The sequence below is a fragment of the Oenanthe melanoleuca genome, chromosome 25 (genome assembly GCF_029582105.1).
Source record: "Oenanthe melanoleuca isolate GR-GAL-2019-014 chromosome 25, OMel1.0, whole genome shotgun sequence".
In the NCBI taxonomy this organism is placed as follows: Eukaryota; Metazoa; Chordata; class Aves; order Passeriformes; family Muscicapidae; genus Oenanthe; species Oenanthe melanoleuca.
Genome location: NC_079358.1, coordinates 2,199,200 through 2,214,638, shown reverse-complemented (window position 1 = coordinate 2,214,638; position 15,439 = coordinate 2,199,200). Strand labels below are relative to the sequence as shown.

Below are 15,439 nucleotides of genomic sequence, written 5' to 3'. Positions count from 1 at the left end.
CCCCCCAAAATTTAAAAAAAATCCAAAAAATCCCCCAAAACCCCCAAAAAAGCTCCCAAAATCCCCCAGAAAAAGCCCAAAAAAAATCCCAAAAAATCTGCCCAAAATCCCCCAAAATAAAAATAAAAATAAAAAATAAAAATAAAAATAAATCCAAAAAAATCCCCCCAAAATTCAAGAAAATAAAAAAAAAATATTAAAAAAATCCCAAAAATCCCCCGAAAACCCCAAAAAATCCTCCAAAACCCCCCAGAAAAAACCCAAAAAAAATCCCAAAAAATCTGCCCAAAATCCCCAAAAATAAAAATAAAAAATAAAAATAAATCCAAAAAAATCCCCCTCAAATCCGAAAAAAAAATCCGAAAAAAATCGAAAAAAAAATTGAAAAAAAATCCAAAAAATCCCCCGAAAACCCCAAAAAAAGCCCCCAAAACCCCCCAGAAAAAGCCAAAAAAAAATCCCAAAAAATCTGCCCAAAATCCCCCAAAATAAAAATAAAAATAAAAAATAAAAATAAAAATAAATCCAAAAAAATCCCCCTAAAATCCAAAAAAAATCCAAAAAAAAAAATCCAAAAAAAATCCAAAAAATCCCCCGAAAACCCCAAAAAAGCCCCCAAAACCCCCCAGAAAAAGCCCGAAAAAAATCCCAAAAAATCTGCCCAAAATCCCCCAAAATAAAAATAAAAATAAAAAATAAAAATAAATCAAAAAAAATCCCCCTAAAATTAAAAAAAAAAAAAAAAAAAAAAAAAAAAAAAAATCCAAAAAATCCCCCGAAAACCCCAAAAAAGCCTCCAAATCCCCCCAGAAAAAGCCCAAAAAAAATCCCAAAAAATCTGCCCAAAATCCCCCAAAATAAAAATAAAAACAAAAAATAAAAATAAATCCCCCTAAAATTAAAAAAAAATAAAAAAAATCCCCAAAAAATCCCAAAAATCCCCCGAAAACCCCAAAAAAAGTCCCCAAAACCCCCCAGAAAAAGCCCAAAAAAATCCCAAAAAATCTGCCCAAAATAAAAATAAAAATAAAAAATAAAAATAAATCCAAAAAAATCCCCCTAAAATCCAAAAAAAATCGGAAAAAAATCGAAAAAAAAATCGAAAAAAAATCCCAAAAATCCCCCGAAAACCCCAAAAAATCCTCCAAAACCCCCCAGAAAAAGCCCAAAAAAAAATCCCAAAAAATCTGCCCAAAATCCCTCAAAATAAAAATAAAAAATAAAAATAAATTAAAAAAAAATCCCCCTAAAATCCAAAAAAAATCCAAAAAAAATCGGAAAAAAATCGAAAAAAAATCGAAAAAAAATCCAAAAAATCCCCCGAAAACCCCAAAAAAGCCCCCAAAACCCCCCAGAAAAAGCCCAAAAAAAAATCCCAAAAAATCCCCAAAAATCCCAAAATCCCAAATTCCCCCAAATTTCCCCCAAATCTGTGTCCCAGTCGGAGCGTTCGGCCCTGGTCGGTTCCCGGGATTCGCTGCAGCGGCGCCTGCGGGAGGAGCGCGAGCGCCTGAGCCGCGAGGTCAGAGCCCGAAATTTGGGAATTTTCCTGGAATTTTCCTGGAATTTTCCTGGAATTCTGGGGTGGTTTCATGGGATTTGGGGTTTCTGTGGAATTTTGGGGTTTTGGTGGAATTTTTGGGGTTTTTAATGTGGAGTTTTTGGGAGAATTTTGGATTTTTTTGGGGTTTTTTCCGTGGAATTTTGGGTTTTTAAAATGGGGTTTTTGGAGGAATTTTTGGGATTTTTTTGGGGGGATTTTGGGGTTTTTTTCCCCTGGAATTTTGGGGATTTAAAGTGGATTTTTTTGGTTTTTAATGTGGAGTTTTTGGGGTTTTTTTGGGGGAATTTTGGATTTTTTTGGTGGGAATTTCGGGTTTTTTTCCGTGGAATTTTGAGGTTTTAAAGTGGGATTTTTAAGGGAATTGTTGGGATTTTTTGGGGAAATTTTCATGGGATTTTGGGGGAATTTTGGGGTTTTTTTTTACCAGGAATTTTGGGGTTTTTTGGGGGAATTTCTGATTTTTTAAGTGAAAATTTGAGGGTTTTTTTCACTGAATTTAGAACCATTTTTATGGAAATTTTGGGTGTTTTTGGGGGAATTTTGGGTTTTTAAAGTGGAATTTTGGGGTTTTTTTCCTGGAATTTTGGGTTTTTAAAGTGGGGTTTTTGGAGGAATTTTGGGGTTTTTTGGGGGGATTTTCATGGGATTTTGGGGGAATTTTGGGGTTTTTTCCCAGGAATTTTGGGTTTTTAAAGTGGAATATTCGGGGTTTTTTTGGGGAATTTTGGGTTTTTTTGGTGGAAATTTTGGGTTTTTTTCCGTGGAATTTTGGGTTTTTAAAGTGGAGTTTTTGGAGGAATTTGGGGTTTTTTTTGGGGGGATTTTCATGGGATTTTGGGGGAATTTTGGGGTTTTTTTTCCCTGGAATTTTGGGTTTTTAAAGTGGAATATTTGGGGTTTTTTTGGGGGGAATTTTGGATTTTTTTTGGCGGGAATTTTGGTTTTTTTTCCGTGGAATTTTGAGGTTTTAAAGTGGGATTTTTAAGGGAATTTTTGGGATTTTTTGGGGAAATTTTCATGGGATTTTGGGGGAATTTTGGGGTTTTTTTTTTCCCTGGAATTTTGGGGTTTTAAAGTGGAATTTTTGGGTTTTTAATGTGGAGTTTTTTGAGTTTTTGGTAGAATTTTGGATTTTTTTGGCGGGATTTTCGGGTTTTTTTTCCGTGGAATTTTGAGGTTTTAAAGTGGGATTTTTGGAGGGATTTTGGGGTTTTTTGGAGGGATTTTCATGGGATTTTGAGGGAATTTTGTTTTTTTTTCCCTAGGAATTTTGGGTTTTTTTCCCAGGAATTTTGGGTTTTTAAAGTGGAATTTTTGGGATTTTTTTGGGGGGAATTTTGGATTTTTTTGGCAGGAATTTGGGGTTTTTTTCCGTGGAATTTTGAGATTTTAAAGTGGGATTTTTGGGGGAAATTTTGGGATTTTTTGGGGGGATTTTCGTGGGATTTTGGGGGAATTTTGGGCTTTTTTTAACCTGAAATTTTGGGGTTTTAATGTGGAATTTTTGGGGTTTTTGGGAGGAATTTTGTGGAATTTCTGATTTTTGAAGTGAAAATTTGGGGTTTTTTTTCCCTGAATTTAGAACCATTTTTATGGAAATTTTGGGAGTTTTTGGGGGAATTTTGGATTTTTAAAGTGGAATTTTGGGGGTCTTGGGGGGAGTTTTGGAGGGAATTTTGGGGTTTTTTTCCTGGAATTTTGGGTTTTTAAAGTGGGGTTTTTGGAGGAATTTGGGTTTTTTTTGGGGGGATTTTCATGGGATTTTGAGGGAATTTTGGTTTTTTTTCCCTGGAATTTTGGGTTTTTAAAGTGGAATTTTTGGCTTTTTAAAGTGGAATTTTGGGGTTTTTTTTGTGAAATTTTGGGGGTTTTTGAGAAATTTTTGGGATTTTTGATTAATTTTGGGGTGGGAATTAAAGGAGATTCTCATGGAATTTTGGGGGAATTTTGGGCTTTTTTTTACCTGGAATTTTGGGGGTTTAAAGTGGAATTTTTGGGGTTTTTGGGGGGAATTTTGTGGGTTTTTTTGAGTGAAAATTTGGGGTTTTTAAAGTGGAATTTGTTTTTTTTTTTTTTTTTGAGGAATTTTGGGGTTTTTTTTTTCACTGAATTTGGGAGCAACTTTTTGTGGAATTCTGGGGTGTTTTTCCATGAAATTTTGGGGATTTTCCTCTTGAATTCTGAGTTATTGTCATGGAGTTTTTTTGGTTTTTTTTTATTTTTCACAGAAATTTGGGTTTTTTTCCAGAATTTCCCAAATTCCCACTCCCAAAATTCCCAATTTTTTTTCCTTTTCTGAGAAGCTGGAGGAGATGACAACAGAATCCCAAATTTCCATGGCCTCTCTTCGATCCCAGCTGGAAAAATTCCAGGAAAAATCCCGGAAGGAACTGGAAGATTCCCAAAAAATCGCTCGAGAGCGCGAGGCTGAGGCAGGAAAATTCCAGGAAAATCTTGGAAAACTCCAGGATGAGGTTGGTGCATTTTTAATCCCAAAATTCCCAGCGAAATATCTTTAAAAATTGGGATTTTTTGGGATTTTTTTAATCCCTAAAAACAAAAAAAAAAAAGGAATTTTGGGGATGTTTTTATCCAAGAATATTAAAAAAATTGGGAATTTTTGGGATTTTTTTTTTTTTTCCCCATCAAATATAAAAAAATTGGGAATTTTTTTGGGATTTTCTTATCCTTGAAAAAAAAACAAAAAAAAAGGGAATTTTTTTTGGAATTTTTTCTCTCCAAATATAAAAAAAAATTGGATTTTTTGGGAGGAATTTTTTTGGAATTATTGATCTCCAAATATAAAAAAATCGGGAATTTTTTGGGGGATTTTTTATCCTTGAAGAAAAAAAAAGAGAATTTTTTGGGATTTTTTTTTTTTCCAAATATAACAAAAATTGGATTTTTTGGGGGGAATTTTTCTGGAATTATTGATCTCCAAATATAAAAAAATTGGGAATTATTTGGGAATTTTTTATCCCAAAAGTATTAAAAAACTGGGATTTTGGGGGGATTTTTTTGGGCAATTTTTTATCTTCGAATATTAAAAAAAAAAAAATTGGGAATTTTTAGGGAATTTTTGTGAATTTTTTGTAGATTTTTCTTTGATTTTTGTGGGAATTTTTGTTATTCTTCGGTTGATTTTTTTGGGAATTCCTTGGGATTTTTTTTTTAATTTTCAGGAATTTTTTGGGAATTTTTTCCTGCAGATTTTCCAACTGTAAGAAACTCTGCAGGAAATTTGGGAGGAGCAGGATGGGAAATTTTGGGGGAATTTTTCTGGAATTTGGGGGAATTTTCAAGGAATTTTTTTAGTTGATTTTTGTGGGATTTTTTTTTTTTAATTTTGGGAGATTTTTGGGAGAGTTTTATGGGAATTTTTTGGGAAATTTGGGGGGAATTTTATGGAATTTTTCGTGAATTTTGAGGAATTTTTTTGTCGATTTTTTAGCGAATTTTTGGGATTTTTGTGGGGAATTTTTGAGGTTTTTTTTTTAAATTTTCAGGAATTTTTGGGGATTTTTTTCCTGCAGATTTCCAGACTGAAAGAAGCCCTGCAGGAAATTCGGGAGGAGAGGGATGGGCTGGTTCTGGACAAGGAGCTGCTGCTGCAGAAATCCCAGGAGCTGGAACAGGAGCTGGAAAATCGCAAACGAGCCCAGGAGGAACGAGCACGACATTCCAAAGCCTTGGAGGTGAGAATTCCCAAAAAAAAATTTGGGAATAATCCCTAAAAATTCACTTTAAAGTTTGTCAAGCGGTCCTGAAAAAATCAGGGAATAATTCGTGAAGCGTTCGCCCAAAGTTGTTGGGATTTTAAAAAATTCCTGGAAAAATTCCTGAAAAAATTCCTGGCAAAATGTAAAAATGTTTAAAATCCCCAAAAATACCAGAAAATTCCCAGAAAATTTGGAAAAAATTCACAAAATAATTCCCAGAAAATTCTGAGAAAATGCCCAAAAATTAAAAAAATAATTGCTGGATATAATTCTTCAAAAATTCCCAGAAATCTCCACCCCAGAAATTCCCATAAAATTTGTAAAAAATTCATAGAAAATTCCTCCCACATTCTCAGAAAATTAAAAAAAAAAATTCCTCAAAAAATCCCAGAAATCTCCCCACAAAAATTCACAAAAAATTCCTTAGAAATTAAAAAATAAAAAATCCCTAAAAATTCACAGAAAATTCTCATTAAAAAAGAAAAAATTCCCAAAAAATCCCAGAAATCTCCCCACAAAAATTCACAAAAAATTCTTTAAAAATTAAAAAAAAAAAAAAAAAATCGCTAAATATTCACAGAAAATTCTCATTTAAAAGAAAAAAATCCCAAAAAATCCCAGAAATCTCCCCCCAAAAATTCACAAAAAATTCTTTAAAAATTAAAAAAAAAAAAAAATCGCTAATTATTCACAGAAAATTCTCATTTAAAAGAAAAAAATCCCAAAAAATCCCAGAAATCTCCCCACAAAAATTCACAAAAAATTCCTTAGAAATTTAAAAAACAAAACCTAAAAATTCACAGAAAATTCTCATTTAAAAAAAAAAAAAAATCCCAAAAAATCCCAGAAATCTCCCCACAAAAATTCAGAAAAAATTCCTTAGAAATTAAAAAAAATCCCTAAAAATTCACAGAAAATTCTCATTAAAAAAAAAAAAAATCCCAAAAAATCCCGGAAAATTTAAAAAAAAAAAAAATCCCCAAGAATTCCCCGAAAATTCCAAACAAACTCCCCAAAAATTCCCAGAAAATTATAAAAAAAAAAAAAAAAATCTCTCCCGAAATCCCCAAAAATTCCCTAAAAATCACCAAAAAATTCCCTAAAAATCACCAAAAAAATCCCTAAAAATCACCAAAAATTCCTAAAAAATCCCTAAAAAAAACCTAAAAAATATTTTTTAAAAATTCCCATCCCTTTCTCTTTGGAATTCTGGGATTTTTCTTCCCTTTTCCTGATTTTTTGGGAATTCTCTCAGGACAAATCCAAGCGCCTGGAGCTGGAGCTGGACGAGGAGAGGAACTCGCTGGAGCTGCTGAGTGAGAGGGTGACAAGGAGCAGGGAGCAGGTGAAAATCTGGGAATTTGGGGAATTCTGGGAATTCCAGGAAATTTGGGGAATTTTTGGGGAATTTTTTGATGATTTTCTGCAAATTTTTGGGGATTTTCTGTGAATTTTTAGGGATTTTTTTGAGAATTTTTGGGCATTTTCGGGAGTTTTTGGGGATTTTTAATGGAATTTTTGGGGATTTTTTGAGGATTTTTTTTTTATTTTCTATGGATTTTTTTGGGATTTTTAATGGAATTTTTGGGGATTTTTTGAGGATTTTTTTTTTTTATTTTCTATGGATTTTTTGGGGATTTTTTGTGAATTTTTGGCAATTTTTCTGGGAACTTTCTGGGATTTTTGGGGATTTTGGGGAATTTTTTAGGCATTTTCTGGGATTTTTTGGGGATTTTATGGGGAATTTTTTTGGCATTTTCTGGGATTTTTTGGGGATTTTTAGGGGAATTTTTAGAGATTTTTTTAGGATTTTTTTATTTCCTAAGGATTTTAACTTTAATTTTCTGTGAATTTTTGGCAATTTTTCTGGGAACTTTCTGGGATTTTTGGGGATTTTTGGGGATTTTGGGGAATTTTTTAGGCATTTTCTGGGATTTTTTGGGGATTTTACGGGGAATTTTTTTTGCATTTTCTGGGATTTTTTGGGGATTTTTAGGGGAATTTTTAGAGATTTTTTTAGGATTTTTTTATTTTCTAAGGATTTTATTTTTATTTTCTGTGAATTTTTGGCAATTTTTCTGGGAATTTTCTAGGATTTTTGGGGGGATTTTTTGGGGGATTTTTGGGATTTTTTTTTGTCATTTTCTGGGAATTTTTGGGGATTTTAAAGGGAATCTTGGGGGATTTTTTAAAGGATTTTTGGAGGATTTTTTTGGGATTTTTTGGCAATTTTTCTGGGAACTTTCTGGGATTTTGGTGGGGGCGGGGTTTGGGATTTTTGGGGGAATTTTTGGGGAATTTTTTTGGCATTTTCTGGGAATTTTTGGGGAATTTTGGAGGATTTTTTGGGAGTTTTTTCAGCGATTTTTTTGGTTGATTTTTGTGGAAAATCCCAGAAAATCCATGGAAAATCAGTAGAAAATCCGTGGAAAATCCTGGAAAACTGATGATAAATTAATGGAAATTTCAGAAAAGCCATAGAAAATCCCTGGAATTCCTGGAAATCCCAAAAAATTCCTGGATTTTTCATGTTTTTATTCCCAGATTGAGCAGCTGAGGGCGGAGCTGCTCCAGGAGCGTTCGAGCCGCCAGGACCTGGAATGTGACAAATCCTCCCTGGAGAGGCAGGTGAGGAAATCCTGGAAAAATCCCTGGGAATTCCTGGGAAAATTGTGGGAAGATTCCAGAAAAATCCTGGAAAAATCGTGGGAAGATTCCAGAAAAATCCTGGGAAAAATTTTAGGAAAATCCTGGGAACAATTCTGAAAAAAATCCCGAGAAAATCCTGGGAAAAGCCTGGGGAAAAATTGTGGGAAAAGCCCTGGAAAATTCTGGAAAATTTTGGAAAAAGCCTTGGAAGAAATGCAGGGAAAGACCAATGAAAATCCTGGGAAAATAATGGAAAAAATCCCAGGAAAATGCTGGGAAAAAAATTGTGAGAAAATGCTGGGGAAAATCCCAGGAAAATCCTGGAAAATCCCAGGAAAGTCCCAGAAAAAATTTCAGGACCATCCCGGGGAAATCCTGGGAAAAATCCTGGGAAGCACATGGGAAGATTCCAGGAAAATCATGGAAAAATCCAGGGAAAATCCTGGGAAAAATCTCTGAAAAATCCTGTAAAATCCCAGAAAAGTCCCAGAAAAAAATCTCAGGACCATCCTGGGGAAATCTGAGAAAAATCCTGGAAAATCCTGGAGAAAAAAAAAATCCTGGGAAAAACCATGGGAAGATTACACGAAAATCCAGGAAAATTTCAGAAAAATCCTGGAAAATACTGAAAAAAAATCCTGAAAAATCCCAGAAAAAATTTCGGGGAAATTCTGGGAAGTTTCTGGGGGAATCCCAGGGAAATCCAGGTGGAATCCAGGTGGAATCCCAGTGAAATTTGGGATGTTGCAGAACAAGGAGCTGCGTTCCCGGCTGGCGGCGGCCGAGGGGCAGCAGAGACCCGGGAGCGGCCGCAGCTCCCAGCTGGAGGCGCGGCTGGAGGAGCTGCAGGAGCAGCTGCAGGGCGAGGAGAGGTACCAGTCCCAAATCCCCAAAATCCCAAATCCCCGAATTCCCAAATCCCCAAAATCCCGAATTCCCGAATTCCCGAATTCCCAAATTCCCAAATCCCCGAATTCCCAAATCTCCAAATCCCCAAATTCCCGAATTCCCAAATCCCCGAATTCCCAAATCCCCAAATTCCCGAATTCCCAAATCCCCAAATTCCCGAATCCCCAAATCTCCAAATCTCCAAATCCCCAAATTGCCAAATTCCCAAATTCCCAAATCCCCAAATCTCCAAGTCCCCAAATTCCCAAATTCCCAAATCCCCAAATTCCCAAATCCCCAAATTCCCAAATCCCCAAATCCCAAATTCCCAAATCTCCAAATCCCCAAATCTCCAAATCCCCAAATCCCCAAATTCCCAAATCCCCAAATCCCCAAAATCCCAAATTCCCAAATTCCCAAATCCCCAAATCCCCGAATTCCCAAATCCCCAAATTCCCGAATTCCCAAATCCCCAAATTCCCAAATTCCCAAATCCCCAAATTCCCAAATCCCCAAATCCCCAAAATCCCAAATCCCCAAATTCCCAAATCCCCAAATCCCCGAATTCCCAAATCCCCAAATTCCCGAATTTCTGCAATCCCAAATCCCCAAATTCCCAAATCCCCAAATCCCCAAATTCCCAAATCCCCAAATTCCCAAATCCCCGAATTCCCAAATCCCCAAATTCCCGAATTCCCAAATCTGCAATCCCAAGTCCCCAAATTCCCAAATTCCCAAATCCCCAAATCCCCAAATCTCCAAATCTCCAAATCCCCAAATTCCCAAATCCCCAAATCTCCAAATCCCCAAATCTCCAAATCCCCAAATCCCCAAATTCCCAAATCCCCAAATTCCCGAATTCCCGAATTCCCAAATCCCCAAATTCCCAAATCCCCAAATCTCCAAATCTCCAAATCCCCAAATTCCCAAATCCCCAAATCCCCAAATCCCCAAATTCCCGAATCCCTAAATCCCCAAATCCCCAAATTCCCAAATTCCCAAATTCCCAAATCCCCGAATTCCCAAATCCCCAAATTCCCAAATCCCCAAATCCCCAAATTCCCGAATTCCCAAATCTCCAAATCCCCAAATTCCCGAATCCCAAATTCCCAAATTCCCAAATCCCCAAATTCCCAAAATCCCCAAATCCCCAAATTCCCAAATATCCCAAATCCCCAAATTCCCAGATCCCCAAATTCCCAAATTTCTGAAATCCCAAACCCCCAAATTCCCAAATTTCTACAATCCCAAATCCCCAAATCCCAAATTTCTGCAGTTTCTCCAGTCTCAATTTCCCGAATTTCTGCAATGCCAAATCCCCAAATTCCCAAATTTCTGCAATGCCAAATCCCCAAATTTCTGCAATCCCAAATTCCCAATTTCCCGAATTTCTGCAATTTCTCCAACCCCAAATTCCCAAATTTCTACAATCCCAAATTCCCAACGCCCAAATCCCCAAATCCCCAAATCCCCAAATTTTTTCAACCCCAAATCCCTAAATTCCCAAATTTCTCCAATCCCAAATCCCCAAATCCCAAATCCCCAAATTCCCAAATCCCCAAATTTCTGAAATCCCCAAATCCTTTAAGAAATCCATGAAAACCCTTCCAAAAAAATCTCTAAAAACCCGTTTAAAAACCTATAAAAACTCTTAAAAAACCCTCTAAAAATCTGCAAAAAAAACCATTTAAAAACCTCTAAAAATCTGTAAAAAAAACCATTTAAAAACCCCTAAAAATCCTTTAATTGAGAAATAAATCAAATTAAATTTAATTGGATGAGATTAATTAATTTTTCCAGGGAGAAGAGCGCGCTGCTGTCGTCCAGCCGGAAGCTGGAGCGGCGGCTGAAGGAGCTGCAGCTGCAGATGGACGAGGAGAGGCAGAGCAGCAGCAGCCAGAGGGACCAGGTGGGCTGGGGAGGAGCCCAGAAATCCTGGAAAAAATTGGGAAAAATTTGGGAAAATATGGGGGAAATATGGGGAAAATACGGGGAAAATATGGGGAAAATATGGGGAAAATATGGGGGGAAATTTGGGGAAAATATGGGGAAAATATGGGGAAAATATGGGGAAAATTTGGGGAAAATAAGGGGAAAATTTGGGAAAAATCTGGGGAGAATATGGGGAAAGTATGGGGAAAATATGGGAAAAATATGGGAAAATATTTGGGGAAAATTTGGGAAAATATGGGGAAAATTTGGGGAAAATTATGGGGAAAATTTGGGGAAAAGTATGGGGAAAATATGGGGGAAATTTGGGAAAAATATGGGAAAAAATTTGGGGAAAATTTGGGAAAAATATGGGGAAAATATGGGGAAAATTTGGGAAAAATGTGGGGAAAATGTGGGGAAAATCCAGGAAAATTCGGGGAAAATCTGGGATTGAGGATGGGATTTATCCTGAAAAATCCGGGAAAAATCTGGGAAAAATCCGGGAAAATCCGGGAAAATCCAGGAAAGTTTGGGAAAAATTTGGGAAAGATCTGGGATTGGGGATGGGATTGATCCCAAAAAATCCGGGAAAAATCCGGGAAAAATCCAGGATTAGGGATGGGATTTATCCTGAAAAATCTGGGGAAAATTTGGGAAAAATCCAGGAAAAATCTGGGGAAAATTCAGGATTGGGGGTAGGATTGATCCCAAAAAATCCGGGAAAAATCCGGGATTAGGGATGGGATTTATCCTGAAAAATCTGGGAAAAACCCAGGAAAAATCCAGGGAAAATTTGGGAAAAATATGAGGAAAAATTCAGGAAAAATCCAGAGAAAATCTGGGAAAAATCTGGGATTGGGGATGTGAGTTAGCCAAGGAAAATCCCTTAAAAATTTAGGGAAAAAAAATTCAGTATTGGGGACGGGATTGATCCCAAAAATCCAGGAAAAAATTCAGGATTGGTGGTGGGATTTATCCGGGAAAAATCCGGCAAATCTGGGGAAGGAAAAATCCGGGTGAAAATTCCCGTAAAAATCCCAAAAAATTCCCTGAAGACGAGGTGATTCCAGAATCCCAAATCCCAAATTTTTATTTTTTTTGGGATCTGGGGAATTCCCAGCTGAACCTGCGGGTGAAGGCGCTGAAGCGGCAGCTGGACGAGGCCGAGGAGGAAATCGAGCGCTTGGAAAACACCCGGAAAAAATTCCAGAGGGAGCTGGAGGAGCAGCAGGAGCTGAACGAGCAGCTCCAGAGGCGCCTCAAGGCCAAGGAGAAGGAGGCCTGGTAAGGGAATTCCAGAGGGAAATTCCCAAAATTCCACGGGAAAAATTCTTAAATCTGTGGGAAAGGAGGCCTGGGAATTCCAGAGGGAAATTCCCAAAATTCCATGGAAAAGGAGACCTGGGAATTCCAGAGGAAAATTCCCAAAATGCCATGGGAAAAAAGTCCCAAAATTCCATGGGAAATGAGGCCTGGTAAGGGAATTCCAGAGGGAAATTCCCAAAATTCCATGGGAAAGAAGACTTGGGAATTCCAGAGGAAAATTCCCAAAATTCGTGGGAAATGAGGCATGGGAAGGGAATTCCAGAGGGAAATTCCTAAATTTCATGGGAAAAATTCTTAAATCCGTGGAAAAGGAGACCTGGGAATTCCAGAGGGAAATTCCCAAAATTCCACGGGAAAAATTCTTAAATCCATGGAAAAGGAGACTTCAGAATTCCAGAGGGAAATTCCCAAAATTCCATGGGAAAAGTCCCAAAATTCCATGGGGAATGAGGCCTGATAAGACAATTCCAGAGGGGAATTCCCAAAATTCCATGGGAAAAATTCTTAAATCCGTGGAAAAGGAGGCCTGGGAATTCCAGAGGGAAATTCCCAAAATTCTATGGGAAAGGAGACTTGGGAATTCCAGAGGGAAATTCCCAGAATTCCATGGGAAATGAGGCCTGATAAGAGAATTCCAGAGGGAAATTCCCAAAATTCTATGGAAAGGAGACTTGGGAATTCCAGAAGGAAATTTCCAAAATTCCATGGAAAAGGAGACTTGGGAATTCCAGAGGGAAATTCCCAAAATTCCACGGGAAAAATTCTTAAATCCGTGGAAAAGGAGGCCTGGGAATTCCAGAGGGAAATTCCCAAAATTCCACGGAAAAAGTCCCAAAATTCCATGGGAAATGAGGCCTGGTAAGAGAATTCCAGAGGGAAATTCCCAAAATTCTATGGGAAAGGAGACTTGGGAATTCCAGAGAGAAATTCCCAAAATTCCACGGGAAAAATTCTTAAATCCATGGAAAAAGAGGCTTGGGAATTCCAGAGGGAAATCCCCAAAATTCTATGGGAAAGGAGACCTGGGAATTCCAGAGGGGAATTCCCAAAATTCCGTGGGAAAGAAGACTTGGGAATTCCAGAGGGGAATTCCCAAAATTCCATGGGAAAGGTCCCAAAATCCATGGAAAATCCTGCCTGGGAAACCCCAAAATCCATGGAAAAAATTCCTGAATTCCTGGGCAGGTTCCCAAATTCATGGGAAAGGAGGCCTGGGAAGGGAATTGCTGGTGGAAAATTCCAGAAAATCCATGGAAAAAGCTGGGAATTCCATGGAAAAGGGTGGGAATTCCATAGAAAATGAGGAAAATTTTTGGAAAAGGGAATTCTGTGGGAAAGGACCAGAAATTCCATGGAAAAAGCTGGAAATTCCAGGGAAAAGGGCAAGAATTCCATGGAAAAGGGTGGGAATTCTGTGGGGAAAGGGGGGAAATTCCATGAAAAAAAAGTTGGCAATTCCATGGAAAAAAATGGGAATTCCATGGAAAAGGGCGGGAATTCCATGGGAAAGGGTGGGAATTCTAATGGAAAAGGGCGGGAATTCCATGGAAAAATGTGGGAATTCCATGGAAAAAAATGGGAATTCCATGGAAAAGGGCGGGAATTCCATGGAAAAGGGTGGGAATTCCATGGAAAAGGGCGGGAATTCTAATGGAAAAGGGCAGGAATTCCATGGAAAAGGGAGAGAATTCCATGGAAAAAGCTGGAAATTCCATGGGAAAAAGTTGGGAATTCCATGGAAAAAAATGGGAATTCCACGGAAAAGGGCGGGAATTCTAATGGAAAAGGGTGGGAATTCTAATGGAAAAGGGCGGGAATTCTAATGGAAAAGGGTGGGAATTCCATAGAAAAGGGTGGGAATTCCATGGAAAAGGGCGGGAATTCCATGGAAAAGGGCGGGAATTCCATGGAAAAGGGCGGGAATTCCACGGGAAATCCAGGAATTCCGTGGAAAAGCAGGAACTGTCCCGGCAGGCGCCGCGCCGTGGACTCGGCGCTGCAGGAGGAGCCGCTGAGCTCGGACGAGGAGCTGGGCTCGGCCTCCATCGCCTCCCTGCTGAGCGAGGCCAGGCTGCAGGCCAGCTCCTGCTGAGAGCCCAGAATTCCCAACATTCCCAAAATTCCGGGAATGCTGGAGCCAGGACTGAGGCCGGGATCAGCTCCAGGATCAGCTCCAGGATCAGCTCCAGGATCAGCTCTGGAATCGGATCCGGGATCAGCTCCGGGATTGGTCCCAGCCTGGGATCGGTTCTGGATCAGCTGCCTCCTGCTGAGGAAACTGGGAATGCCAGAATTCCCAAAATTCCCAAAATTCTGGGAATGCCGGAGCCGGGACTGAGGCCGGGATCAGCTCCAGGATCAGCTCCAGGATCAGCTCCAGGATCAGCTCCAGGATCAGCTCCAGGATCGGATCCAGGATCAGCTCTGGAATCGGATCCGGGATCAGTTCCGGGATTGGTCCCAGCCTGGGATCGGTTCCAGGGTCACCCCAGGATCAGCCTCCACCTGCTGAGGAAACTGGGAATGCCGGAATTCCGGGAATTCCCAAAATTTTGGGAATTCTGGAGCTGGGATCGAGGCCGGGATCAGCTCTGGGATCATCTCCAGGATCAGCTCCGGAATCGATTCTGGGATCGACTCCAGGATTGGTCCCAACCTGGGATCGGTTCTGGATCAGCCGCCTCCTGCTGAGGAAACCGGGAATGCTGGAATTCCCAAAATTCCGGGAATTCTGGAGCTGGGATCAAGGCTGGGATCAGCTCCAGGATCAGCTCCAGGATCGATTCTGGGATTGGTTCCAGGATTGGTCCCAACCTGGGACTGGTTCTGGATCAGCCACTTTCTGCTGAGGAAATTGGGAATTCTGGAAATTCCAAAATTCTGGGAGTTCTGGGAATTCCAGAGCCGGGATCAGGTCCAGGATTGGCTCCAGGATCCGTCCCAGAATTCTGACAGGGATCAACCCCGAAATTCTAGCCCTGGAATTCCATCTGGGATCAGCCCCAGAATTCCAGCCCTGGAATTCCAGCCGGGATCAATCCCAAAATTCCAGCCCCAGAATTCCAGCTCCAGGATCAATCCCGGAATTCTGACCGGGATCAGCCCAAGGACTCGGCCGCTCCATCAGGAATTTTCTGGGATTTTCAGGAATTTTCTGGGATTTTCAGGAATTTTCTGGGATTTCCTGGGGACACTTTGGAGGAATTCCAGGAATTTTGATTTCCAATCCTTTCCCTTGGGCTCCTCCCGAAGGTGTTCGGAATAAAATCCAGCGGTTTAAGGGCAGCGGGGTCTGGAATTTTTGGGAATTCTGGGTGAGGATTTTTGGGAATTTTGGGGGGGATTTGGGAATTATTAGGCA

The 15,439-nt window shown here is 39.1% G+C and overlaps 1 protein-coding gene across 7 annotated transcripts in view; it reads left to right on the top strand.

Moving 5' to 3' along the window:
• CGN (cingulin) overlaps positions 1-15,363 on the top strand; it is a 38,480-nt gene extending 23,117 nt beyond the window's left edge. For 6 of the 7 annotated variants that reach the window (XM_056510913.1, XM_056510911.1, XM_056510912.1 and 3 more), the window contains 9 exons: positions 1,442-1,522; positions 3,868-4,038; positions 5,098-5,259; positions 6,539-6,628; positions 7,828-7,911; positions 8,683-8,804; positions 10,621-10,729; positions 11,873-12,036; positions 14,053-15,363. In XM_056510913.1, the coding sequence (XP_056366888.1) occupies positions 1,442-1,522; positions 3,868-4,038; positions 5,098-5,259; positions 6,539-6,628; positions 7,828-7,911; positions 8,683-8,804; positions 10,621-10,729; positions 11,873-12,036; positions 14,053-14,170 (1,101 nt within the window). In that variant the 3' untranslated portion in view covers positions 14,171-15,363. Of the gene's footprint in view, positions 1-1,441; positions 1,523-3,867; positions 4,039-4,773; positions 4,825-5,097; positions 5,260-6,538; positions 6,629-7,827; positions 7,912-8,682; positions 8,805-10,620; positions 10,730-11,872; positions 12,037-14,052 lie in introns of those variants that run through there. The other variant, XM_056510914.1, reaches the window with a different exon arrangement.
• Positions 15,364-15,439: the final 76 nt, after the last annotated feature.